The sequence below is a fragment of the Leucopleurus acutus genome (genome assembly GCF_964270905.1).
Source record: "Leucopleurus acutus genome assembly, chromosome: 10".
Lineage (NCBI taxonomy): Eukaryota > Metazoa > Chordata > Mammalia > Artiodactyla > Delphinidae > Leucopleurus > Leucopleurus acutus.
Genome location: NC_139153.1, coordinates 102,771,320 through 102,799,220, shown reverse-complemented (window position 1 = coordinate 102,799,220; position 27,901 = coordinate 102,771,320). Strand labels below are relative to the sequence as shown.

Sequence of the window (27,901 nt, the reverse complement as noted above, 5' to 3'; positions counted from 1 at the left end):
TCAAAAGTTTCAAAGAAGTGTATCAATAAAAATAGTTCCCTATGTTCTAGGCACAGTCCTAGGTTTCCAGTACTCCTGCCCTTCTACAAAGTTTCCTTTAATGCCGCTTCACATTGACTTATCTAGACAGTAAAAGGCATTTAAAAGCAAAGTCATCTTGTTTGCCCCAGTTTGAGAATTTTAACCCAACTGTGGGCCCCACAATGTAACCAGTTCTCGGAACCGCGCCCGCAAGGCGGACACCCCCTTTTTCCACCGGGGTCCTAGAACGTAACGTCGGTTCTAACCCAATCAACGCGTGCCTTTAAAGCCCCAGCCCTCGCTGCCGCAGCCCCGCCCCGTCGCGGAAGTGCGTCATGACGCTAGTGCGCCCTGTCCCCGGATGCATTTTATATCCGGATTCTCCGAGCAATTCTGAGTTCCACGGTTCCCGACGCTGTCGGCACATGCGCGACGGCCCTGCTCCCTCTTCCTCCTCCTCCAGTGGCTTCCACCGTCCGGGCAGCCACCGCCACCGCCGCCCAGGAGTCAGGAAGTTCAAGATGGCCGCCGCGGAGGCTCAGTCGCTGCGGGAACAGCCAGAGTAAGTAGTCTAGGCGCGCGGAAGGCCGGCGCCCGGGGTCGGCCGAGGGGGAACGGGCGGAGAGCTGCCTGGGCGGGCGGGCGGGAAAGTTCGGGCCCTGGGGCCGTGGCCAAACTTTGCCTCCCGCGAGGCGTCGTGGGGCGCGGGCGGGCGGCCTGCGCGCTCCGCTCGCCGGGAGGCCGCGGCTGCTGGATGGAGGGCGGCCGGGCCTGCCGCGTCGTTGCCCCGGGAGGCGTGGGCGCGAGCGGCCTCTACAGGTCCCGAGCGCGCGGCTCCAGCGGGGGCGCGCCTGCCCGCCTGCAGTCCGCGGGGACGAGCGGGGCTCCCGGCGGCCTCGGTGCGGGCCCCCGAGCAGCAGGGCGGCGCGGGCGAGCCCTGAGACCTTCCCTCCGCAGGCGGTTCCCCCGGTGCTTCTGCTGCCCTTGTCAGTCTTAGGACCTGAAAGCAGGGAGGACAAGGGGTGCTGGGGCCGTGCTCCTTGACCACCCCAGAGCTGTAGTTTGCGGCTGGCGGGGTGCTTTCTCCTGCCACCCTGTACTCTACTCCAGCATCCACCCGATATCCCCCCTCCCCCTCCCCCCCCCGGCCTATTACTGCAATTTGCCAACTTGCAAACTTGAGACAAAGTAAGATCAAGTCCTCGGTTTTGAGGCCTAGCATTTTTGGCCTGAGTTTATAGTGCTTCTTTGGGAGTACGAGTGGAAGAAGTAGAAATCGTTAGCTACTTCCAAACCCAAGCACTTCATGTCTGTAATTAAGCTAATATAAGGATCGATGCGGCCGAGCGAAAACAGACTTGTACATGCTGTAGGGGTGACCGTTGCTTAACTAAAAGCAGTATCTTGTTTTTCGTGTGTTTGTTAGGAAAACTCAAGAACCTAGAAGAGAATGGATTTTAAAACAGTATTCCTATAGCGACCTTTGTTTTTGCATCCGCATTATCTGACTTGTTTCCTGACGTCTTAGGAAGGAGGTAGATACATTCTCCCAGCAACTTTGGACCGAGAGAGAGGAGAAATCGTTGCCACCAGCCAGCCATCGCTTCGCTGCTGTGCGTCCAGTTCTGGACTGCTCAGCCATTTGTTTTGCTCAGCTAGACAGAGGTGTCTACGAAGCTTTTCATTAGAGGCCTCTGAAAGCTGCTTTATTATCTTCACTTCAGTTTGACTTAAAAGAGGGCAAATGGATTCCGAAGTTCTGGGTAGACTTTGCCTCTTTTTGTTTCTCCTCGAGTTCACAGTGAGGCCCAGTTCCAGTCTTCATGACAAGATGGTCCAAACCTTAGGCAACGTGGCTGATTTTTCTAGTAATCTGTTTACAGTTCTATAGTATGTCCATTTATTTGATTTCAGGGACAGTTCAGATTCCTTTTGAGGAGTGGCTCAGCCATGTTTATTTGCATATTCAAATAACACTAGATTTAATAATATTTATTTTGGCCCCTGAAGTATGAATGACCCTGAGAGAGTCTTTAATTCCACCTCCCCCCTCCTCGACACTTGTTTTGCATGGAATGTGTGGTCTGTGTGTGTTCCACTTTCACTTATTTGAAAATGTTTTGCATAGAAAATGACAGTTTGCTAAGAAAGCAGGTACCCTGTTGGCTGCCCGCAGTGAATGCTGGAATGTAGTGTCTTAATAGTTTTTTTTTGAGGACACAGTGAGGAGTTCACAGTTACATGGAGTCTATTCCAAGTGGAACATTTAGAAAAGGTAAACGTATAAAATAGTTTTAAGCTCCCTGAAGGCCTTTTAGTGGCTTTTACATTTGTCAGTCTCTTTAGTTCAGCCTTTTTCGATGGTTTTAAGCATTTAAATTTTTATATGCATTGACGTACTTGCACTTACCAAGACCAGGTACTGAACAAATATCACCTCAGTCAATCCTTCTAACAACCCAACGGAGGTGGATACTGTTATTTCCCACATTTTACAGATGAGGAAACGGAAGTATGGAGAAATTAAGTTAGCTTGCCCAAGGTCACACTAAGTGACAGATGCAGGATTGAAACCCAGGCAGTCTAGTTCTAGAGCCCTGCTCCTGACTTTTGTACTGTCTGGTCCCTTGCTATACAGTGTGGCTCCTTTTAAAAATAGCCTTTAACATTTGAAATCATTTTTATTTATTTCCAGTGTCCTAGAAAGGTCCGTTTTCATGATATGACAGTTCTAACTCTTTGAAACTTAATATCCCACTTGGAAAAGGTGGGGGCAGAGGAAGGTTCGTTTTAAGACTAGTTGGTCTTTTGAATCCATTTTTATTTTTACATCTACATAGAGAAACAGGCTTAATTATTTTCCTTATAAAATGCAATGGCATTCATTTTGCTCCCCCTTGCCCCCAACTGCAAAGCATGAATTGAATGCTTCCCGAATAAGATGTTATTAAGAATATTCTTTGAAAAAAATATGTGAAAGAGGAAGTTAAAATAACGCTAGAGGTTGGTAACTGGTCACTATTTTAAAGTTGTTCCATGGCTATTTTCATTGTGCCAGATGCCCCAAGACCCTGGGTTGTTTGAAGGGTGAAACTTGTACAATGTATTTAACCAGACACGTGAATGAATACTGTTTAACACTTCCATACTGTCTGCACTTTGAATTCAGCTTTGTTTTCAAGTGAGATTGGAAGGATGTTACTCAGCTCTCAGTAAGTACTGGTTTATGACAAACCTGTTGTAGACCAGTTTAGTGTAGACATATACCTGCTAAATGTGTAGTGTTAGGTTGCAAGATGTAAATGTTAAAGTATAAATTTATGTATATGGAATTTATATATGTGTGTTTATTGTTAATATGAACCATCCAGGAAGATGATCAGGTTTCTTTACAAGAAACCTTTTCCTAAAGCTTTAGTAGAGCGTTGTTGATAATGAATCTCAATTAACTGACCTAGCACAAGCTCGTGCATTATATGTGGTATGTTACGAGTTCACTTACTGGTTGAGTTCAAGTTTCCCTGATTTACCTAGTCAGACTTCACTCGTTATTTTCTTTGAAATTTGCCTTGAGAGATCAACGGAAGAGGCTGAAGGTCTGCTCTCTGCCTAACCCCAGTATAGGAGAACTCGGGTTAGTTATTAAGGTTAACCTAGCTGGCCCTAAGGCACTGGTAGCGTTTCATTAGCAGCCTAGTCATTATTTCTTGAATTACATTCATTAAGTTACAAGGAAAACTGGGGTCACTCATGGGAATGACTGTTTAGTAACATTGGGAACCGCGATGTCAGTCTTCATTCTCAGAGGCTTTAGGAGCTTGATTTTCTTTTGAAGGAAATTACTTCCTCTGTGGGTAAACTCTTTTTTTTTTTTTTGCGGTACGCGGGCCTCTCCCATTGCGGAGCGCAGGCTCTGGACGCGCAGGCTCAGTGGCCATGGCTCACGGGCCCAGCCGCTACGCGGCATGTGGGATCTTCCCGGACCAGGGCACGAACCCGTGTCCCCTGCATCGGCAGGCGGACTCTCAACCACTGCGCCACCAGGGAAGCCCCCTGTGGGTAAACTCTTAAGAATTTTGATTTGAAACTCCTTGGAAGACTTGTAAATTATAGGAAGCATTGGAAAAGGGTTAAAAGAGCAGATTTTTCTGCGGGAGGTGGTTAAATTTAAATCGTTTGAGGGTATTGCCGTCAAGAAATAGGCATGTGCACTGTATGGGGCACTGGGGGTGTAAGTGAGTGAAAAGTGTTCACCGTCAAGAGCTGCGAGTGCGGGTGCAGACAGTGTAAACCAGCTGTAGTCAGTGATACCGTTTCTATATGTTACTCTATGTAGATCGTTTCTTTGACACAACAAATACTTACTGAGTACCTGCTCTAGCTTAGATCATCTTATGGGCCTCAGGGATAGAACATCGAGCTAAACAGATTCAGATCCTGCCCTCTTAGGGCTTGTGTTACAATAGGGAGAGATGAATAAGAATTCTATTAAGTGGAGGGCAGTTAAGCAGAGAAAGCGCATCTGTGTGGGCTAGGGTGGGGTAGCAGTTAAAAGGAACTGGCCCAGAGGCCTGGCTGAGGAAGTGTAATTTGAGCAAAGGCCTGAGGTGGGCGAGGGGCAGCAGCGCTGTGTCTGGGGGAAGCGTGCCAGGCCCTTTGGCGGGAGATCCCCTGCTGTGGGAGGAGAGCAGTGAGGGTGAGAGGGAACGAGCGATTCAGGGTGGTGGATGGGTTGGGCTGATAGTATAGGACTCATAGAGAGTTTAAGTTTTTGCTCTGAATAAGGTAGGAAACAGTAGTCACTTTTCACTCAGAGTGGTGACATGACCTGACATTTTAAAAGCATCTTTGAGCAAATTCAAGAGCTCTGACTTTGAATGTAATACCAGCCTTCTCACCAGCTTGAGATACACCTGCCCTTAGGCGAGTCCCGTCCACCTCCTTGAATGTGAAGTCTCATCTGTCCTGGGGACATAGGCAGAGGCAGTACTTCTTGAGCACTTTGTGTGACAGTTTAATTTGTATGAACTCATTGCTGCGACAAACCTGTGATTTGCCAGTACTGTTATGTCCCCCGTTTTTACAGTGGAGGAAACTGAGGCACAGGGAAGTAGCTTGTCTAAGGTCACATTAGAGGTGTCCCATTGCAGGCAGCGTTGGAACAAGGCTGTTTGACTTGAGGATCCTCGCTCCCGCCAGGATTCCTTAAAATAACACTCTTAGTATCTGTCTGCAGCTGCACAGTATCCACAGTGAGGAGCACATTTATCCAGTGTCTGAACAATAAGAACAACTTACTTTTGGGGCCCTAGGGTTGTGCTAGGCCTCGCTATCCTTGATGTCTGTTAACCAGCACTGTGCTGTCCTTACCGTGTGCCTTGAGGTGGGTACTGCTCCTTTCTCCATCAAGCTTAAACTCACCTAAGGCCACACAACTAGTAAGTAGTGAGACCAGGAACTGAGCCCAGGTAGTCTGGCTCTGGAGACCTTACCACCCAACTCTCCTTTTTCTTGCGGATACTTAGAGGGTCTTCAGATGGTTTGAGTTTGTTTTTTTGCTGCACTGTGCAGTTTGTGGGATTTTAGGTCCCCAACTAGGGATTGAACCCAGGCCCTTGGCCGTGAGAGCATGGAGTCCTAACCACTGGACCACCAGGGAATTCCCTAGATCAGGGGTCCCCAACTCCCCGGCTGCGGACCGTTACTGGTGCGCCGGTGCGTGGCCTGTTAGGAACCGGGCCGCACAGCAGGAGGTGAGTGAGCGAAGCTTCATCTGCCACTCCCCATGGCTCCCCGTGGCTCCCCGTCGCTTGTGTTTCTGCCTGAACCATCCCCCGCTACCCCGTCGGTGGAAAACCTGTCTTCCATGAAACCGGTCCCTGGTGCCAAAAAGGTTGGGGACCGCTGCCCTACATTGTTTGGGTTTTAGCTTATTGACTAGAATTTTGTACTTCGGACACTGAGATTTTAGGTACCTGAAAACCCTTCCCGACCTTAAAAAGGTTCTCCGTACCTACTTCTGTATCTTGAATTAGCCTAGTTCTGTTTTTCTCAAGCTTTTCTCTCTCTAACTCAAGGTTCAGAAAAACCGACACATAGCTCACCTTCTAGACTGTGGGCTGGGAGATTCTAGGGAAGGGAGGTGGTTACCTGTATGAGGTTGTAGTCTATACAAGGATCAGAGTTGAAATGTCTTTGTATCTTCACCCTAAATCTGTGATTTTTTCCCCCCTCCTTGATAAAGCCATGTTGGTTTTTTCTTTTTTAAACACAAAAATTACACTTTCCTTTTCCAAATCGCTGAGAAAATTTGATGATCCCAGAACACTACTTCATCTATCCTGTGTCTTCTTATACCACATCTGAGAGAAGTCAGGCCAGACTGAAACCTGACTCAGCTGCAGACACGGCTTCCTCTGCAGCATCGTTTAATACTTTCTCCTTTCCCACAGTGCATAGTGCCAGAAACGGACATTGGCAGTCTGGCGCCCCAGATTCAAAGTTCGTGCCATGTGGTAGTTGTGTGTTCTCCATGTTCTCCACACCCCCTCATTGTTGTGAGCGAGTAACTTCCCAAGCATGCTGTGCTGTGTTGGCTGCTCGCCCCGCCCCTCATCCCCCAAGTGTATTGAAGACTGAGACCTGGCGGGAGGACCATAACAGCAGTATCATTACAGACCATCCATCCAGTAGCTTAACCTTGCAGTTCCTGAGCCTCTGACTGTCTCAACCGTGTGCTTCCAGAATCCCATACTATATCTTTTCATCTGGAATTGGTCCGCTTGAGAGCTTAACCTCCGTTAGACCAGTCTCTTCCACAAGTTTGACGCCCTGGTAACACTGATCTTTTTTCCTATATCTAAAGTACCCCTTAACCCTTGTGGTTAATTTCTTACTCATTCTTTAGGACAGTGTTACTCACCCTTTTTTTTTTTTTTTTTTTTTGCGGTATGCGGGCCTCTCACTGTTGTGGCCTCTCCCGTTGCGGAGCACAGGCTCCAGACGCACAGGCTCAGCGGCCATGGCTCATGGGCCCAGCCGCTCCGCAGCATGTGGGATCTTCCCGGACCGGAGCACGAACCCGTGTCCCCTGCATCGGCAGGCGGACTCTCAACCAGTGCACCACCAGGGAAGCCCAACTTTGAAGTTTTTAACCCTCAGGATGTGTTTACAATATCAACATCAGCTATCAGCCGCCTGTGCACATCGAAGGGACTGCTGCTTTTGGGTGTAGCTCTGTATTGGCTCTGGAGATTTAAATATATATATATTTCTGAATCCAAGTGGAGAAGGAGATGAGTGTCCCAATATATGTCATTACTAATGTTTTACGGAAAAAGAAAATGGGAGGGGGAGTTCCTTTGGTGTTGAGTTGTGTGGGAAATGCTGGTTTAAAAACCAAGTTACTTGAGTGACTGTTTAAGGAAGTCAGCATTAACAATTTGTTGCACCTGGTTTGGATTCCCTTCCTTATTCTATTAAGTATAATTATGTTAACCTCCCCCATTATGTATTTCCTGTAATACTTTTGGTATTTGAGTTCAACCATTAGAAACAAATTAAAGTTAAATCACTGTTCAACTCAGTTCTTGCCATATACCTTTGAAATAAAATATTTCAGTGACTAACTTCTTGTATCCCATTGAGATGTATTTTTTATCATTGCTATTATTTTGTTATGATTCTGAATGCTTAATAAATGATGTGACTTTTAAATGTGTTTGATACATTTATAGGATGGAAGATGCTGATAATTCTGAAAAGAGTGTAAATGAAGAAAATGGAGAAGTATCAGAAGACCAATCTCAAAATAAGCACAGTCGTCACAAAAAAAAGAAGCATAAACACAGAAGTAAACATAAGAAACATAAACATTCTTCAGAAGAAGACAAGGATAAAAAACATAAACATAAGCATAAACATAAGAAACACAAAAGAAAAGAGGTTATTGATGCTTCTGACAAAGAAGGTATGTCTCCAGCAAAAAGAACTAAACTTGATGATTTAGCTTTGCTGGAAGACTTGGAGAAACAGAGGGCCTTGATTAAAGCTGAACTTGATAATGAGTTAATGGAAGGAAAGGTCCAGTCTGGCATGGGGCTCATATTACAAGGCTATGAGTCTGGCTCTGAAGAGGAGGGGGAGATTCATGAAAAGGCACGAAATGGAAATAGGTCTAGTACTAGATCTTCAAGTACGAAGGGGAAACTTGAACTTATGGACAATAAAAATAGTACAAAAAAACGAAGTAAAAGCAGATCCAAAGAACGGACTAGACATAGGTCTGATAAAAAGAAAAGTAAGGGAGGTGTGGAAATAGTTAAAGAGAAGGCGACGAGGAGCAAGTCAAAGGAGAGGAAAAAGTCCAAAAGTCCCTCCAAACGAAGCAAGTCTCAAGATCAGGCAAGAAAGTCCAAGTCTCCTACCCTTAGAAGGCGCTCTCAAGAGAAGATTGGGAAGGCCAGATCTCCTGCCGATGACAAGGTGAAAATTGAAGATAAAAGTAAGTCAAAAGATAGGAAAAAATCCCCAATTATAAACGAAAGTAGAAGTCGTGATCGAGGCAAAAAATCTAGATCCCCAGTTGACTTGAGAGGTAAATCCAAAGACAGAAGGTCGCGGTCCAAAGAGAGAAAATCGAAAAGGTCTGAAACTGATAAAGAGAAGAAGCCAATTAAATCTCCCTCTAAAGATGCTTCCTCTGGGAAAGAAAATAGGTCCCCCAGTAGAAGACCTGGTCGTAGTCCCAAAAGAAGAAGTTTGTCTCCGAAACAACGTGAGAAGTCAAGAAGAAGTCGATCTCCACTCTTAAATGATAGAAGGTCTAAGCAAAGCAAGTCACCTTCTCGAACTCTGTCTCCTGGTAGGAGAGCCAAGAGCCGATCCTTGGAAAGAAAACGCAGGGAGCCTGAACGGAGACGCCTTTCTTCGCCAAGGTAACTTGACTGCAAAGCTGTATTGCAGCAGATTTCAGAGGAGAAACTAGAACTTGTGGACAATAAAAATGAGATGGTAATGAGTTTTATAGTGTTATGTATAACCCTGTCCACTAACTATATTAATGTTTGCACTTTTTTGTCAGTATCTTGACTCTAGGTGATTTTTAATTTTATTGACATTTTAAAAGTTCTTAATTCAGTATTTGATGTGCAGAATCACTCCTTTAAATCCAAGTAATTTGGCTGATAAGTCTGTGTGTGCCCATTTTATGGGTAAGGAGATTGTATAGTTCCAGAGTAGGGATTCTTCTTTGAACAGTATGGGCTGACAATTTAAAAAATGGAGGTATCAGTTTAAGGATTGTGATCTGTCCATTCTTTTGAATTGACATGATTTTGAATTCTGACAATATGATTGGAACTACAGTTGTCTTTTTTGGTCCCCAAAATATAATTAAATTAAAACTGGGAGTTTTTTTCTGTTACTAATTCATATACTTGTAATCTCATTGAAAAAAATAAATAGTACCTCTTAAGTTTAGGAAGAATAGTGTAAAGTGATTTTATTTTTTATCAATAATAATGAAAATATTTCATATACATTTGGTCCATCAATTCTTTCCTCATAAGTTCTCATGATTGTCTCTCATGAGGTGGAGTGATCCTCATACTTAATTTTTTTTTGGTCATTTTTTTTTTCACATCTTTATTGGAGTATAATTGCTTTACAATGTTGTGTTAGTTTCTGCTGTACAACAAATTGAATCAATTATATGTATACATATATCCCCATATCCCCTCCCTCTTGAGCCTCCCTATCCCACCCTTCTAGGTGGTCACAGAGCACCGAGCTGATCTCCCTGTGTGTGCTATGCGGCTGCTTCCCACTAGCTATCTATTTTACGTTTGGTAGTGTATATATGTCCATGCCACTCTCTCACTTCGTCCCAGCTTGCCCTTCCCCCTCCCCGAGTCCTCAAGTCCGTTCTCCACATCTGCGTCTTTATTCCTATCCTGCCACTAGGTTCATCAGTACTGCTTTTTTAGTTTCCATATATAGTTGTTAGCATACGGTATTCGTTTTTCTCTTTCTGACTTAATACAGTGAAGTAAGTCATACTTAATTTATAAATGAGAAAATAGATTGAGGGGTTATCTAACTTACCTAGGGTCATAGAACTGATGAGTAAAGGCACAGAAGGGATTTTGGCGGAGAGGGGAGGGTGTTGTTTAGATTAGTCCAAAAGCTACTTTAGAAACTGATTTTTTAATGTCTTTATATTCAGTAATTAGACATGAGAAATTACCAACCAAGTTTCTAAAAGAATGTCGGCTTATACCATGCAAAGATAACTCTGAATTCCTAGCCATCTACTGTTGCATGTTAATGTTTCCTGTGTATGGGTATAAATCTGAACTGGCCTTGAAGTTTAAATAAATCATCCTATGTTTTGAGAAGCTTCAAGAATGCTATTTTCAAAGTGCTGTATCTTAAGAGATCCTGTTGACTCTTCTAAGCAGTGTAATGAAATGGCTCTGCCTGCAGCTCTGTGGAGACAGTGTTGCTGGTGTTATCTGATGTCGTTCTTAAGGTCCTGTTCTCTTTCTGTTGCTTTCAGTTTGAAAAGGAAATTCTGAGGAGGAGTTTATCAAGGACTAGAGTTGAATATTTGAAACAAATTTTTATTTTTAGTTGCAGAAGAGATACATGCTAATTAAAGAGAAATTTAAATCGTGCTGGAAGCCTGTAAATTCACTTTTTCCATCCCTCCTCTGCTGCCACTCCAAAGAAGACTGTCTCTTTCTAGCCCCTTTACTATGCACATACAATTGTATGTATGCGTTTTTTCTTAAAAATAGGATTCATACTATTTATGTTAACAGTGATTTTCTTTTTTCATGAAACACTTCTGTGACAATACATAAGGATCGTTTTTAATTCTTCATATATCAATAATAGCAACATGGTATTTCACAGCGTACATGTACCATAATATATTTAACCATTCCCTTGTTGAAACTGACGAAAGTTGAGGTTGGTTCCAGTTTTTCATGATTGTTTGCAACGACATCCATTGGTTCTGTGTTAAGTTTCTTTTAGAATAGATTCATAGAAGTGGAATTGCAGTCTGAGATTATGTACATTTACATTTTAGAAAGTTAACTGCCACATTTCCTTCCAGATAAGTTATACCAATATTTACTTCGATGACTAGGTGGACTGTCCTTTTCCCTAAACTCTTACCTGTATTTCCTCTTCTGAGGTTAATGTTGACTTTTAAGGGGGGTTTTATTCTTAACTGATACATTAAAAATAAGGCTCTTAATTGCAAAAATGTCAAAAATTTAAAAAGAAAACAGTATTCAAACCAAGGGAATGGAATATTATTACTCACTTGGGCAAGTTTTATTTGTTTATCTGAAATTAAAATCAGTGGCTTTAAAAATATGAATAATCTTTAATAATTCTTCAAATTGTGAGACCAGAGGAAATAGACCTTCTATTGTGTGTCTGCCGTAACACCAGATGTCACTGTGATCATCTGAATTTTTGTTATAAAACTTATTAATCTGTGTTTACTACCTTTAGGTTAATGTGCCCTTTCTTCAAGTGTTCTTTACATGCAGAAGAAATTCATTTATTCTGATTTGATTTATTCTTCTTTGAACTTGTATTTGGTCCCCTTAAGAACACGACCTCGAGATGACATCCTCAGTAGGCGGGAAAGGTCAAAAGATGCCAGCCCAATCAGTAGGTGGTCTCCAGCCCGAAGAAGAGCCAGTAGATCTCCTGTTAGGAGGAGGTCCCGCTCCCCCCTCAGACGGAGCCGATCTCCCAGAAGAAGAAGCCGGTCTCCTCGGAGAAGGTAAAGATACCCGTTTGATCTGTCAAACTCTGACTGTTTTTGAAGCTCAGTTGGTAGGTTTTCTTAACAAACAGTTTTCTCTGAAAAATTGTAGCTGTGACGCCGTATAGTTTTCTATTACCAACGTGTGATGTTTCACACACACTGATTTTTCTTTAAAAGAGTTTTCCTTCAAATTTATATAAATCCATGTTCGTTAAAAACACAATCTTTTTTTTTTTTTTAAAGTAGGACATTTTTTTTCCTCTGTTTTAAAGAGAGATAAATACTAAAGGAACTAGGCTTATGATTTTTCTTTCAACTAGCAGGCTAGATCACAGTAATAAATAAGTATCCTGTCATTCCATAGTTGCAGCTCTGTATTTATTTTTCTGTGAACTTGTATTTGGTCCTCTTAAGAACACGACTTGGAGACGATGTCCTCAGTAGACGTGAAAGACTCTTTGGGTGAAGATCTCTTTTAACTCACAGCAGTAGAAACCAGTCTTTATGTATGTATCTTTGAATGTTTTTTTTTTTTTTTTTTTTTTTTTTTTGCGGTATGTGGTCCTCTCACTGTTGTGGCCTCCCCTGTTGCGGAGCACAGGCTCCGGACGCGCAGGCTCAACGGCCATGGCTCACAGGCCCAGCCGCTCCACAGCATGTGGGATCTTCCCGGACCGGGGCACGAACCCGCGTCCCCTGCATCAGCAGGTGTACTCTCAACCACTGCGCCACCAGGGAAGCCCTCTTTGAATGTTTTTGTGTACTAGATTCTCAGAAGTGGAAATGCCTTGATAGTGTGTTTGTCTAAATTTTTTTAAGTTATTGCCATATGTTTTGGTTTCATTAGTTTTTTTAATACTGTTCCTCACACGTTTCTGTTCTGCCCAGTTTCATCACATTTCTTGCAGATGGACATGGTCGAGGTTAATGTAATCATTGTGATCGTATACATACCGTTCATTCCAGAGCAAGCAGTCGGTGGGAGAGGGGAAGAGAGGACTCTCATGCTCCCAGCCTTCTGGCTCCAAGCTGACGGTAGTTTGCGTAGGATTTGCTTCCCTTTTCCAGAGTCCCTTGTTCTTCTCTGACGTTGTGATTCCGTTTCCTGTATCCAGTTTCTTGCTTTACCTCCTTGTTTGCTAATGCATCTCCAATAGCTTTTTGAGGAAAGTGAACATAAAGGACAATTTTGGGGAACTGTGTCTCTAAAAATTGCCTGTTATTCTCATTGCTGATTTATCAAGGAATAGAATTCTAGTTTGAGATCATTTTCTTAAGAATTTTTAAACTGTTATTCCACTGATTTCTAGCTTCCCTTATTGCTATTCAGAAGTCCTCCTCTGATAAGAGGGCGTTTCTTTATAGGACTTGCTTTTTTCTTTCTCTTTTTATAAGAAATGTCCTGTGTTCCGAAATTTCACTGTAATAATGCCTTGATGAGCAGCTCCTTCTTTTCCACTTATTTTGCGGGGCACTAGATAGGCCCTTTAAAGCAGGGAGATTATGGCTGCCTGTACTGGGAAATTTTCTCATGTTTTTGTTTGCTTTCTCCCCCATTATTTTCTGGATTTTTTCCAATTAGACCTTATAAATTGTTACACTGACTTCCCCCTCTCTCATCTTTTTTTTTTTAATTTATTTTATTTTATTTTTATACAGCAGGTTCTTTTATGTCATTCCCAAACTCCATCACCACTGCCCCCCACCGCTTTCCCCTCTGTTGTCCATACGTTTGTTCTCTACATATGTGTCTCTATTTCTGCCCTTCAGACCAGTTCATCTGTACCATTTTTCTATGTTCCACATATATGCGTTAATATACGATATTTGTTTATCTCTTTCTGACTTACTTCACTCTGTATGACAGTCTCTAGATCCATCCACGTCTCTACAAATGACCCAATTTCATTACTTTTTATGGCTGAGTAATATTTCCATTGTATATATGTACCACATCTTCCTTATCCATTCGTCTGTCGATGGACATTTAGGTTGCTTCCATGACCTGGCTATTGTAGGTACTGCTGCAATGAACATTGGGGTGCACGTGTCTTTTTGAATTATGGTTTTCTTGGGTATATGCCCAGTAGTGGGATTGCTGGGTCATATGGTAATTCTATTTTTAGTTTTTTAAGGAACCTCCATACTGTTCTCCATAGTGATTGTATTAATTTACATTCCCACCAACAGTGCAAGAGGGTTCCCTTTTCTCCACACCCTCTCCAGCATTTGTTGTTTGTAGATTTTCTGATGATGCCCATTCTAACTGTTGTGAGGTGATACTTCATTGTAGTTTTGATTTGCATTTCACTAATAATTAGTGATGTTGAGCAGCTTTTCACGTGCTTCTCGGCCATCTGTATGTCTTTGGAGAAATGTCTATTTAGGTCTTCTGCCCATTTTTGGATTGGGTTGTTTGTTTTTTTAATATTGAGCTGCATGAGTTTTTTATATATTTTGGAGATTAATCCTTTGTTGATTAGTTTGCAAATATATTCTCCCATTCTGAGGGTTGTTTTTTCGTTTTGTTTATGGTTTCCTTTGCTGTGCAAAAGCCTTGAAGTTTCATTAGGTCCCATTTGTTTATTTTTGTTTTTATTCCCATTACTCTAGGAGGTGGATCAAAAAAGATCTTGCTGTGATTTATGTCAAAGAGTGTTTTGCTTATGTTTTCCTCCAAGAGTTTTATAGTGTCTGGTCTTACATTTAGGTCTCTAATCCATTTTGAGTTTATTTTTGTGTATGGTGTTAGGGAGTGTTCTAATTTCATTCTTTTACATGTAGCTGTCCAGTTTTCCCAGCACCACTTATTGAAGAGACTGTCTTTTCTGCATTGTATATCCTTGCCTCCTTTGCCATTGATTAGTTCACCATAGGTGTGTCGGTTTATCTCTGGGCTTTATATCCTGTTCCATTGATCTATATTTCTGTTTCTGTGCCAGTACCATATTGTCTTGATTACTGTAGCTTTGTAATATAGTCTGATTCCTCCATCTCCATGTTTTTCCCTCAAGACTGCTTTGGCTATTCGGGGTCTTTTGTGTCTCCACACAGATTTTAAGATTTTTTGTTCTAGTTCTGTAAAAAGTGCCACTGGTAATTTGATAGGGATTGCATTGAATCTCTAGATTGCTTTGGGTAATGTAGAAATTTTTGCAATATTGATTCTTCCATCCAAGAACATGGTATATGTTTCCATCTGTTTGTGTCATTTTTGATTCCTTTCATCAGTGTCTTCCATCTGTTTGTGTCATTTTTGATTCCTTTCATCAGTGTCTTCTGAGTACAGGTCTTTTATCTCCGTAGGTAGGTTTATTCCTAGGTATTTTATTCTTTTTGTTGCAATGGTGAATGGAATTGTTTCCTTAATTTCTCTTTCTGATATTTAGTTGTTAGTGTATAGGAATGCAAGAGATTTCGGTGCATTAATTTTGTATCCTGCAACTTTACCAAATTTATTGATTAGCTCTAGTAGTTTTCTGGTGGCATCTTTAGGATTATCTATGTATAGTATCATGTCATCTGCAGGCAGTGACAATTTTACTTCTTCTTTTCCAATTTGTATTCTTTTTATTTGTTTTTCTTCTCTGATTGCTGTGGCTAGGACTTCCAAAACTATGTTGAATAATAGTGGTGAGAGTGGACATCCTTGTCTTGTTCCTGATCTTAGACGAAATGCTTTCAGTTTTTCACCATTGAGAATGATGTTTGCTGTGGGTTTGTCATATATGGCCTTTATTATGTTGAGGTTGGTTCCCTCTATGCCCACTTTCTACAGAGTTTTTATCATAAATGGGTGTTGAACTTTGTCAAAAGCTTTTTCTGCATCTATTGAGGTGATCATATAGTTTTTCTCCTTCAGTTTGTTAGTATGGTGTATCACATTGATTGATTTGCGTATATTGAAGAATCCTTTCATCCCTGCGATAAATCCCACTTGATCATGGTGTATGATCCTTTTAATGTGTTGTTGGATTCCATTTGCTAGTATTTTGTTGAGGATTTTTGCATCTGTATTCATCAGTGATTTTGGTCTGTAATTTTTTTTTTTGTAGTTTCTTTGTCTGGTTTTGGTATCAGGGTGATGGTGGCCTCATAGAATGAGTTTGGGAGTGTTCCTTCCTCCGCAGTTTTTTGGAGGAGTTTGAGAAGGATGGGTGTTAGCTCTTCTCTAAATGTTTGATAGAATTCACCTGTGAAGCCATCTGGTCCTGGACTTTTGTTTGTTGGAAGATTTTTGATCACAGTTTCAATTTCATTACTTGTGATTGGTCTGTTCATATTTTCTGTTTCTTCCTAGTTCATTCTTAGAAGGTTATACCTTTCTAAGAATTTGCCCATTTCTTCCAGGTTGTCCATTTTATTGGCATAGAGTTGCTTGTAGTAGTCTCTTATGATGCTTTGTATTTCTGTGGTGTCCATTGTAACTTCTCCTTTTCATTTCTAATTTTATTGATTTGAGTCCTCTTCCTCTTTTTCTTGATGAGTCTGGCTAAAGGTTTATCAATTTTGTTTATCTTCTCAAAGAACCAGCTTTTAGTTTTATTGATCTTTGCTATTGTTTTCTTTGTTTCTATTTCATTTATTTCTGCTCTGATCTTTATGATTTCTTTCCTTCTACTAACTTTGGGTTTTGTTTGTTCTTCTTTCTCTAGTTCCTTTAGGTGCAAGGTTAGATTGTTTATTTGAGATTTTTCTTGTTTCTTGAGGTAGGCTTGTATTACTATAAATTTCCCTCTTAGAACTGCTTTTGCTGCATCCCATAGGTTTTGGATCGTCGTGTTTTCATTGTCATTAGTCTCCAGGTATTGTTAGATTTCCTCTTTGATTTCTTCAGTGACTCTCTTGGTTATTTAGTAGCGTATTGTTTACCCTCCATGTGTTTGTGTTTTTTATGTTCTTTTCCCTGTAATTGATTTCTAATCTCATAGCATTGTGGTCGGAAATGATGCTTGTTGTGATTTCAATTTTCTTAAATTTACTGAGGTTTGATTTGTGACCCAAGTTTTGATCAATCCTGGAGAATGTTCTGTGTGCACTTGAGAAGAAAGTGTAATCTGCTGTTTTGGGATGGAATGTCCTTTAAATATCAATTAAATCTATCTGGTCTCTTGTGTCATTTAAAGTTTGTGTTTCCTTATTAATTTTCTGTCTGGATGATCTGTCCATTGGTGTAAGTGAGGTGTTTAAGTCCCCCACTATTATTGTGTTACTGTCAATTTCCTCTTTTATAGCTATTAACAGTTGTCTTATGTATTGAGGTGCTGCTATGTTGGGTGCGTGAATATTTATAATTGTTTTCTCGGAGTGATCCCTTGACCATTATGTAGTGTCCTTCCTTGTCTCTTGTAACAGTCTTTATTTTTAAGTCTGTTTTATCTGATGTGAGTATTGCTACTCCAGCTTTCATTTGATTCCATTTGCATAGAGTATCTTTTTCCATCCCCTCACTTTCAGTCTGTTTGTGTCCCTAGGTCTGAAGTGGGTCTCTTGTAGACAGCATATATATGGGTCTTGTTTTTGTATCCATTCAGCAAGCCTGTGTCTTTTGGTGGGAGCATTTAATCCTTTCACGTTTAAGGTAATTATCGATATTTGTCTTCCTATTACCGTTTTCTTAATTTATGGGTTTGTTTCTGTAGGTCCTTTTCTTCTCTTGTGTTTCCCACTTAGAGAAGCTCCTTCAGCATTTGTTGTAGGGCTGGTTTGATAGGCTGAATTCTCTTAGCTTTTGCTTGTCTGTAAAGCTTTTGATTTCTCCATCGAATCTGAATGAGATCTTTGCTGGGTAGAGTAATATTGATCGTAGGTTCTTCCCTTTCATCACTTTGAATGTATCGTGCTACTCCCTTCTGGCTTGTAGAGTTTCTGCTGAGAAATCAGCTGTTAACCTTATGGGAGTTCCCTTGTATGTTATTTGTCATTTTTCCCTTGTTGATTTCAATAATGTTTGTTTCTCCTTGGGTTTATCCTGCCTGGGCCTCTGTGCTTCCTGGACTTGGGTGGCTATTTCCTTTCCCATGTTAGGGAAATTTTTGACTATAACCTCTTCAGATATTTTCTCGGGTCATTTCTCTCTCTCCTCCTTCTGGGACCCCTATAATGCAAATGTTGTTGTGTTTAATGTTATCCCAGAGGTCTCTTAGGCTGTCTTCGTTTCTTTTCATTCTTTTTTCTTCATTCTGTTCCACAGCAGTGAATTCCTCCATTCTGTCTTCCTTGTCACTTATCCGTTGTTCTGCCTCAGTTATTCTGCTATTGATTCCTTCTAGTGTATTCTTCATTTCAGTTATTGTATTGTTCATGTCTGTTTGTTTGTCCTTTAATTCTTCTAGGCCTTTGTTAAACATTTCTTGCATCTTCTCGATCTTTGCCTCCATTCTTTTTCCAGCGTCCTGGATCATCTTCACTATCATTATTCGGAATTCTTTTTCTGGATGGTTGCCTATCTCTCCTTCATTTAGTTGTTCTTCTGGGGTTTTATCTTGTTCCTTCATCTGGTACGAAGTCTCTGCCTTTTCCTTTTGTCTCTCTTTCTGTGAATGTGTTTCTCACTCATCTTTTGTGTTTGTCCTTTTGTTCTACTTTCAGTCTTGAGAAGCTTTCTCAATCTGCCTTCTTACCTTTCTGTTGATTTTGTTTTTCTCCCTTCTGCACACTCATAATTTTTTAAATTTCTAAGACCTTGTTGGCTGGTTTTTAATAACATTTTACTCTCATTTTATGGAAGTAGCATCTTTATGTCATAGATGATAATGAGTCTATTTTGTGGCGCTTTTCTTCTCTGTAGTCTCTCCTCTTCCCTGTGTATTGTTTCTACCCAGATTTCTTTGGCTGCTTGTTTGCCTTTTCATTTGAGGACTTTCCTCCACCAGGTGGATCCTCCCTTGCTGCCTATTCTGATTCATCTGCCTATCGTCTCCATGAGAGTAGGATCTTAGGTCTCTGACCAGGGATGGAACCTGGTCCCCCTGACGTGGAAGTACAGAGTCCTAACCACTGGACTGCCAGGAGAGTCGCAAATGACTACTTATTTATTTATTTATTTTTCTATTCTGGTTTAGAACGCTAGATGGAAGCTTTCTTCCATTCGGACAACCTGGAACTTGTGGATTGGTGGCGGATTAGCGTATCAGTGACTGTAGATCTTTCCTTTTGGGCTTGTGAGTTTTCCAGAATCTCCTCATCTGCTGGAGAGTAAGACATGGCTGCCAGTAGAGTTCTGGTCCTAAATAATGTGGGTCCCCCCTTAACACTTCTCTTCCCAGTGCAGTGCCCTCCAGTACCGTGGGCCAGTTTTCACAACCACCACTACCTCTCTGTAAAGTGAATATTAAGTTTCCTGCGATAGTGTGGGGAGGGGCGGCCGGTGGCATTCTCCACTGAGTCAGAAAGGGGAATATACCAAGTCAAGCTGCTCCTAAAGGATTTCAGCCAATTCTCTTTAGCTTTTCCCTTGTACTCCATCCTTCAGAGGATACAGTATCTCCAGATCTTGAGACTTTCTGGGGCTTTGTGGCAGGCACTGACTTGTTTCTTACTTACCTTGTGTGTCCCTATTGGACTAAGATTTAGATTTGATCTGCTGCTGCTTTTCTGTCCACTTTGCATGTTTCAAGCTTTTATTGGTATCTGTTGTCACATCTCTTCACATTGTCTTTGACTGAAGGTTTTATTTTGTCATTGTTCCTTTTAATGTTGTTTTAGTAAGTTTTCAGAAGAAATCTGAGATAAACATGGTCAGATGTGACATGAACCTAGTTTACCAGCCCTCTGTAGACTCACAGCCTTCTCTGGGGGCCCCACAGCACTGTCTCACACAGACTTCCACCTTCATACTTGCACTCTGAAGGCACTTTCTGTTTGGTTAACAGGGCATTTATAACAATGTCTGAGGGCCATATTAACCAGACTTATAATTTCTGTCACCTTTGTCTTTCCCGTACTTTATTCAGCAGTGATCTTTTTGAAAATCAAGTTTATCGAGATATATTATTTACATAAAGTAAAATTCACCCTTTTTGTTGTAAAGTTGTGAGTTTCGACAGATGTGTGGTTGCACAGCTGCCATCGAGGTACAGAGCCCGACAGTTCCCTCGCGCCCCTTTGTAGTTGATAGGAAGAGTAGCTGTGGTTTAGTTGTCGTCAGTTAGGCTGGGTATCCATATCTTACTGATGGTGTGTTAATTTTGTTTAAAAATTTTAACTGTTTTTAAAGACTTGACTTTTAGAACGCTTTTGGATTCACAACAGAGCTGAACTTTTGAAAGGTACAGAGAGTCCCTGTACTACCCCTACGCCCAGCAAACTCACAGCCTCCTCAACTTTAATTGACCTTTAAAATATGTCGTCTTCTTCTCCTCAAACAGGGACAGAGGTCGAAGGAGCAGATCACGCCTGAGAAGGCGGTCTCGGTCACGGGGTGGTCGTAGACGTAGGAGCAGAAGCAAAGTAAAGGAAGATAAATTTAAAGGAAGTCTTTCTGAAGGAATGAAAGTTGAGCAGGAATCTTCATCTGATGATAAGTAAGAATGGAACTTTCCTATAATTTCCTTTTTCCAAATCAGAGAAACACTGTTTGACTTGGAAATCTTTAATTTCCTTCTGAATATTTTAAGCAAATACATTAATTTGACCCTGAATTTAAGTTCATCTTCTGTGCAGGTTTTATAGGTTATGTGACAGAGGTCATGGTTGTCTGAATTTGGGTTTGGCTGGGGTGAATATGGGCCGTCACTTTATCACGAGCCTTTCCTTCTATATTTTCATTAGGAACCATAGAGGTATCCTGCCAATCTCAGTTACCAGTTTTGGTGGGGGGATTTTTTTACTAAGTGTAGACTTTGCATTTTGTGTAAACGGTACACACTTGCTGTGCCTGTTACAATGTGGAAAATGCAGAAACGTTCAGCCTAATAAAATCGCGGGGACAGTTTTTAATGCAAACTTCGTTGTCTAAATGGCACATCTCAAAAACAAGTGAGACGAATTCAGAGCAGTGGTTCTCAGCGCGGGGAGCTTTGCCTCCCTGGGATGTTTTGGCGATGCCTGAAGACCTGTTTAGTTGTCATCTAGTAGCGGGAGGCCAGGGACACTGTTCTGCATCCTCCGGTGCATAGGATATGCCCCACCGCACAGAACCGTCCTAGTGTTAGCAGCGCTTGAGCTGAGGAGCCCTGGTTGGAGCTGGGAGAGAAGAGGGCTGAGTGGAGGGAAAGTGTCCTGCGCAGACCTGGTACCTTCCAAGTGCAGGTCGCTTACACCTCTGTAGTGAACACCCAGCAGGTCGTAGAAAGGGCTGCGCTAGGAGCGATCATGAAGAGTGCGGGGTTCTTGGGGGACCATCTGAACCGCTCGGGGCAGTGTTTGTAGGGAGAGCCACTTTCCCTTCAGATTGTGTGCAAATGTCTACCTGTGCATTTTGGGTGGGGAAAGGATCTATAGCTCTCAAAGGCTTCTGTGACCCAGAAAAGGTAGCAGTTTACTTGTGTATCCCAGCCCCCCTCTTGTTGTATAGGTGTGGAAACGAGGGCTGCGGAGATGAAATGACTTTACTACAAGGCACAGCTAGTGATGCCTTTTAAACTTAGGCATCTTTCTTTTGTTCCCAGTCTTTGTGCTATGAAACAGGTGAGGAGAAAAATGAGACGTAGAAGGTTAAGTTACTTGCCAGGATTCCAAACCAGGACAGTTCGCAAGCAAGGATAGAGTGGCTTAAGATTTTTGCTCAATGTACTGATGACCTACATTTTCCAGCTTTTCTTTTTTTAAATGTATAAACGTAATGCTTTGGAGTCTCTAAGTATGTTTGAAGTTAATTACACGGATGTGTGTGTAATTTTTTCTAAGCCTTGAAGACTTCGATGTTGAGGAGGAAGATGAAGAAGCCTTGATAGAACAGAGAAGAATACAAAGGCAGGCCATCGTTCAGGTGCGTGGTTTCCGGAACGTGCTGACCAACACTCCTTCACCACTATTGTAACAAAATTAAGGATGTTTGCTTTGACGATGCAGTGACAGTAGTAGCAATTGAATAGGTCTTGAAAGGAAGGTGGTTCCTTAATAAAATTGAAACAGTTAATCTTTTTTGTTATACATGGGATTCTGATATAAACCTCTTTTATAAGACAAAATTTGGAGTTTGCTTTCTTTTTTTTTTCTTTAAGTTGATGAACAAGAAAACCCTCATAAGTGAGTATAAATTGGAGGAATTTCCTTTAGCTCAAACTTATAAATAGCCTGTTAATATGTGGGAAAGATTTTTTAATGCCTAATAAAATGGCACATTTTCTAATGCAGTTGTGAACGTTTAAATGGAACATCTCAATAATTGTAAGACTCCTTGAGAGCCGAGCGATGCAGGGATTGGGTGGGAAAGGGTGTCAAACTCAGGCCTAATGGTAAGGTGAGCTGCCTGGGAAGGCTGCCGGTTCTCCCTGCCATCCTGAGATGAGGCCTGGCTACTCCAGCCTTGGAGGAGGGTGGTCCCTGTAAAGCACCTTCTCTCACCATCATGTGATGGGGGTGAGTGATGGAGCTGAGAGGAAGAATTCTGGAACATATGAAACATACTTGGGTGCTGTTAGGAGGACAGCAGACAAGGAAAGGACAGTCGTAGCAGCTTGTGTAAACAGAGCAACCACAGCATTTCAGAGTGAGGGAAAGAATTTGAATCACCTGAGTACATAGGGCATAACTAGAATTCCAGAGGAAACTTACCTTTGTGGGGCACTGATGAAACTGTTATTAAACTGATATCCCTAAAGACTTGGTTGAATCTTTTTTTGTTCTTACCCAGGTCCACAATCCCTTATCTCCAACCTTTGGGGCCAGATGTGCTTCAGAACTCAGAAATATGTGAATGTTAGAAAGGTAATATGGTGCATATATGTATATTCCTTTGCCCCATCAATGGGGTCTAGCACAGCACCCCATTATCAGCCACTAGGAGAGTTTTGCAGTGAGTGAGGCGTATCGTGTTCACACTGGGGAAGGTGAGCCTGTTCAGAGCGTCACATCTCTGCAGCGCAGGTTTTGCCACCTAATGAATGTGCACCAGACATAGCAAAGCTTTCAGAGTTTTGTGGATTTGGAATTACATATAAGGGATTGTGGATCTAATTCAGTTAAGACTTCAATACCTTTAAAACTTTTTTAGCATTACTTGACACTTAACTTTTCAGTTCAGGCCCTCTTAGCACCAGATGTTGTGACAGTAACACTCTGTGTCGTTACCGCAGAAATACAAATACCTTGCTGAGGACAGCAACATGTCCGCGCCGTCTGAGCCCAGCAGCCCCCAGAGCAGCACCCGTACCCGCTCTCCCTCCCCGGAGGACGTCCTGGAACGCGTCGCTGCTGACGTCAAGGAGTATGAACGGGAGAACGTTGATACGTTTGAGGCCTCAGTCAAGGCCAAGCATAATCTCATGACAGTCGAACAGAATAATGGTGAGTCAGTTACTGTTTTGTTTCAACCATGCTTTTCTCTAAATTTGCAGCCCTGTTACTTCCTAAGGAGGGAGGCTATTTGGGGATGGGGGTGGGATGGGGGACTAGGAATGCTGCTTCTGCAACAAACTGCAGAGGACGGCAGGGCCCTGGGCGCCTCAGTGACTGCTCCCCGTGAGCAGGCGTGACCTGAGTGTCGCCCTGAACCCCACGCGCGTGCTCGCCGCCTTCGCTCTGGCTTGCTAGGCTATTTTCAGGCAAATCCCAGCCATGATTTGATTTCATCTGGGAATACTTCAGTTTGTATCTGCTAGATAAGGACCTTTTAAAAAACATTACTTACACTTGATAAAGTTGATAATTTTTAAATATCTGATGTCTAAGGTTGGTTGGTTTGAGTCAAAATCCAAATAAGATACACATTATGTTTGGGGTGTACATCTCTGAAGTCTCTTGTTTAATAGTTTTCTCATTGTGGTGTGGTGTGTCCCCCGCCCCCCGACGCCCCCCTTTACTTGTGAAGGTGCTAGGGCCTGTGTCCTGTGAACTTCTCTGCTCTGATTTTGTCTGGCCACGTTCTTGTGTCATTTATTTCCGCTCTCCGTATTTCATGAAAACTAGTAGTTAGCGTTAGAGACTTGAATAGGTGTCGGCTTAATTTTTTGGGGCAGGAATGCTTCATTAACTGGCGGTATGTACTTCTATATCACATCTGGTGGCACGTAGGTGTGGTGTGGCTGTCCCTGTTTTTATTGGCACTGAGGTTGTGTGTTTAGGTAAGATATTCCACTGAAGTTTCTGTTCAGCTGTTTGCCTCACGCTTTTAGCAGCCATTGATGGTTCCTACTTAGATCCATTATTTCATCGGGGGCGGCAGGGTTTCCAAAGTGGTGATTTTCAAAATATCATTCTTGTTGAATTATTAGCTCTAATTCTGTAAAAGAAGAGGTTTCCATTCTTTGGTTGCCCCAAAATCTAGTTCGTACGGGAAAGGCAGGTTAAACGCTTGACTGTTTTCGCTATTGACCGGTTTTTAGCATGGCATAGAGCTGCTGCCCCAGCGGCCTCCAGAGGTGAGCAGCGAGGTTTGGGGTATTTTGTTGCGTTTTACTGCTTGGTGTCATTATGCTCTTGTGTTTGGGTCCACTGCTGCCATTTTCTTTTCGAAGCTTAGATTGTTCTCTCTTCACACGAGGAGGGAGCCCCTTTTAAATGGGTTTCTGGTGTCTTTTTGAGGCAAACCCTGCAGTATTTATTTAACATGGCTGTTTTACTTTCTGGGACAGGGGCTTTCTGTAAAATATCCAATATTTTAGGCTTTTGTAATTATTTTAGACTTTTTTCTCTGTTCCAACTACTGAGCTCTGCTCTCGTGGTGCAGAGCGGCTGGGCCAGCACAGATGGATGAGCATGGCCACGTTCCCAAAACACTTGATGGACTGAAGTTCACGAGGTGTTCACGTGTCAGGGCCATACAGGAACAAGCAAGGGGCCAAATTCGGCCCAGTCTGTAGTTTGCCGACTCCTGTTCCAAGGCAGTAAGACCTCATAGGCTCACCTTGTGCGTATCTTGCCCCAGAGCAGAATCAGTTATTATTCCAGGGATCCTTGGTTCCACTTGGTAGGAAATGCCCCTTGGAGACTACAGGGCACTTAGGGATGCCCATTACTGGTGGGCCTTTTCAGTGGACCAAACTAGGAAATACATACGTTTTTGGAAAGGAGGAGTTCATACTGATTTGCCAATTCAAATTCGAGATTACAGAGTTTTTATTAACTTTCTTGACTTTGTATTTCTCTCTTTTACAGTAGAAAAACTTGGTTCCTAATAAGCACAGGTACTTAGGTTATTTTGAAACTTTCATACGCAGAGTTATCACTGCGATTGTCAGTATTAAATGTACTGCATGCAGTTTGAAAATGTAATGGTTTTGTCCTTAGGATATATTTCAAGATGTATACAAACCTGTGTTGTTCTAAAGGTTTTTGAAATCGTTCTCCTCTGTGCGGTTATACCACCAGTTTGATTTGGTTTAGGCTTATTTTCATTTGCTTTTGATTTTTAGGAATATTTTGAGTTTTTAAAAAATCACTAAAACATCTTTCATATATGCATGTGTTTGTATTCTGTCTACACATGCACACAAAGTATTATACGTACTCATCTGTATGAAATGACCTTCATTCCTTTTTACAGCTGCGTATTCCCACAGTGTGATGAGTGTGCCGTAGTTTATTCAGTTAGTCTTCTAATGGTAGATGTTTGGCTGTTGATTGGAGCATCAATGATAATAGCGTTGTGCATTAAGTCGTTTTTTTCTGCTTGTTACTGTGTCTTTGGAATGGTTTCATAGAAGTGGGATTTCTGGGTCTGAATGAATATGTCATTTTGCTATATACTTCCAGATTCCCCTCTGTAAAGGTTATACAGTTTTGCCATCCCACAAGCCATGTCTGAGGGCTTTTTATCCAGGGCCTTGTTAACAGAATGTTGTCATACTTTTAGATTTTTAGCCAGTCTCACAGGATGGTATTTCATTGTGATTTTAATTTGCGTTTGAGTTGGGCGTATGAGATCGGGCATGTGTTCGTATGGTTAAGGCTGTTGCATTCTTTTGTCCTACATTTATTTTTTTGCCCAGTGTTCTAATGGGGTCATTAGGCGTTTTAGGAGAGGAATACGCAGATCTGTATTCATAGTGCGGGGTGCTAACCTTCTGAGAGAAATTGCAGTTTAGAGAGGAGCGTCCCTTGTAATACCTAATCGTTGCTTAGTTATTAGCATATTAATTCAACGTTAGTGGAAGTACCGCTATTAGGTCTTTCAGCTTTCTGAAGTGCATTCTCAGTAAAAAGTGGATAGCTGTGTATGTCTTAGTGTCACAGAGTGATTGTAAGCTGGATATTGGTGAAAAACGGATGTGCAAGAGGAAAAAGAAGTTAGAATTGCTGTTAGTGATTTTCCATTGATATATTATTTGTGTTTCCATTTGCATCTCTTCATTTTTCAAATATTAATGCTAATTTCCATTAAGGTTCATCTCAGAAGAAGCTGTTGGCGCCCGACATGTTCACAGAATCTGATGATATGTTTGCTGCGTATTTTGACGTGAGTAATTTTAAGTCATAAAAACACAACTGTTAATCAGAAAAGGGTATATAACAAATATGTATTTCAGTGGTATATACATAGAGAGAGAGAGAAGGATAAAGCAAACTAATGCTAACATTTGGACGGTCTGGGTGAAGTGTATCTAGAATCTCTTTGTACTAGTTTGGCAACTTTTCTCTGTCTGAAATTAAATCAAATTTTAAAACAAGTACAGCAGGACAATCTGAGGGCTTCATACAAGTTAAACAGCAGATGACGTGAACGTGTAGGTATTTTCTTTCAACAGCTTGCTGCTTGGCTTTACAAGCCTCTGTGTGTGTGTGCTGCAGTCAGGGGGGACCAGGTGACGTCAGTAATTTTCAGGCCTAGAGTCCACTTTGGGCCTCTGCATTGTAGGCGATTGGGAACTTAAGGATTTGGAGCCTAACAGAAGTCATGGAAGAGTTGGAAATGTTGTAAGGAGTGGGTTGAGAAATTTTGTACTGTTAGCCACTTTATCAGTGGTTTTTCTTGAAAAGATTTTCTTGAAAAATGGTCTCAAAAGTAGCAGACCATTTCCATCATAAATTTAAAAGAACGTGAGAAATACAGAGGCTCTGGTGAAGGGAGGTGGGAGAGATAAACATGTAACAGGGAGATTAAAAATGGAATAGGATAAAGCAGTGATGTCCAGGACCCTGAAGACACCGGTGATTGGCTTAAGTAACGTGTCCCGTGTGTGGTGTGCTGCCACAGGAGCACGCAAAAAAGATGGGTTAAGAAAGCGTGAGATGATTTTGAGCCAGTTAAAGTATTGGCACCCATCATCCACCTGGATGATGTTGAAGGGCTTTCTGGGTGTCATGGAGAGTGATGTGAGTGACATGTAGTGAAGACACTTCAGAAGTACCAGATATTCTTAAACTCATCTTCTAACACAGCCAGTGACATTTCATCCATAGATGGGAGGAGACAGGGAGAGGGGGTGTTGCGTGACTAGGGCAGTAAAAGAAATGTGAAGATAACTTGTTACTTTTTTTCTTGAGCATTATTGTGATTCAGGAGACTTAGATAATCATGTTTCTGCTGTGTTGCATTTACACAAGTCATAGTACGAGTTTATTTAAGTTGGCATAAAATGTTATCAAATTTTAGCTGGTTCTACCTGTTTTTCTTTTAAAGGAAGTGCTTTAAATGTCTGCCCGTTTGGTGGCTAAATAGCTCATGTTGCTGCCTTAATTTCAGAGTGCGCGTCTGCGGGCTGCTGGCATTGGAAAAGATTTCAAAGAGAATCCCAACCTCAGGGATAACTGGACTGATGCAGAAGGCTATTATCGTAAGATCACAGTTTTTTGTTTTTGTTTTTTTAACTTTTTATTTTCTATTGGAGTATAGTTGTTAACAATGTGATAGTTTCAGGTGTATGGCGGAGTGACTCAGTTATACATGTATCTATCCTTTTTCAATACAGTTCTTATTAATTTTAGAGTTCATTGTAACAGCTTGTAAAAGTACGTGGCCTAATGCCTTCACACTTGGGAGGACTC

At 41.8% G+C, this 27,901-nt stretch overlaps 1 protein-coding gene across 11 annotated transcripts in view; it reads left to right on the top strand.

The window, feature by feature from the left end:
* The first annotated feature begins 405 nt into the window (after window positions 1–405).
* The window catches only part of PRP4K (pre-mRNA processing factor kinase PRP4K), a 40,852-nt gene continuing 13,356 nt past the window's right edge, over window positions 406–27,901 (top strand). For 10 of the 11 annotated variants that reach the window (XR_014326517.1, XR_014326518.1, XR_014326519.1 and 7 more), the window contains exons 1-8: window positions 414–583; window positions 7,758–8,957; window positions 11,651–11,827; window positions 20,182–20,337; window positions 21,662–21,743; window positions 23,053–23,263; window positions 26,299–26,372; window positions 27,600–27,690. Coding sequence is in view for 3 of the 11 variants with exons in the window: in XM_082848239.1 (XP_082704365.1) it covers window positions 447–583; window positions 7,758–8,957; window positions 11,651–11,827; window positions 20,182–20,337; window positions 21,662–21,743; window positions 23,053–23,263; window positions 26,299–26,372; window positions 27,600–27,690 (2,128 nt within the window). In the remaining 8 variants the exon portion in view is untranslated. Of the gene's footprint in view, window positions 584–7,757; window positions 8,958–11,650; window positions 11,828–20,181; window positions 20,338–21,661; window positions 21,744–23,052; window positions 23,264–26,298; window positions 26,373–27,599; window positions 27,691–27,901 lie in introns of all 11 variants that reach the window. The other variant, XM_082848237.1, reaches the window with a different exon arrangement.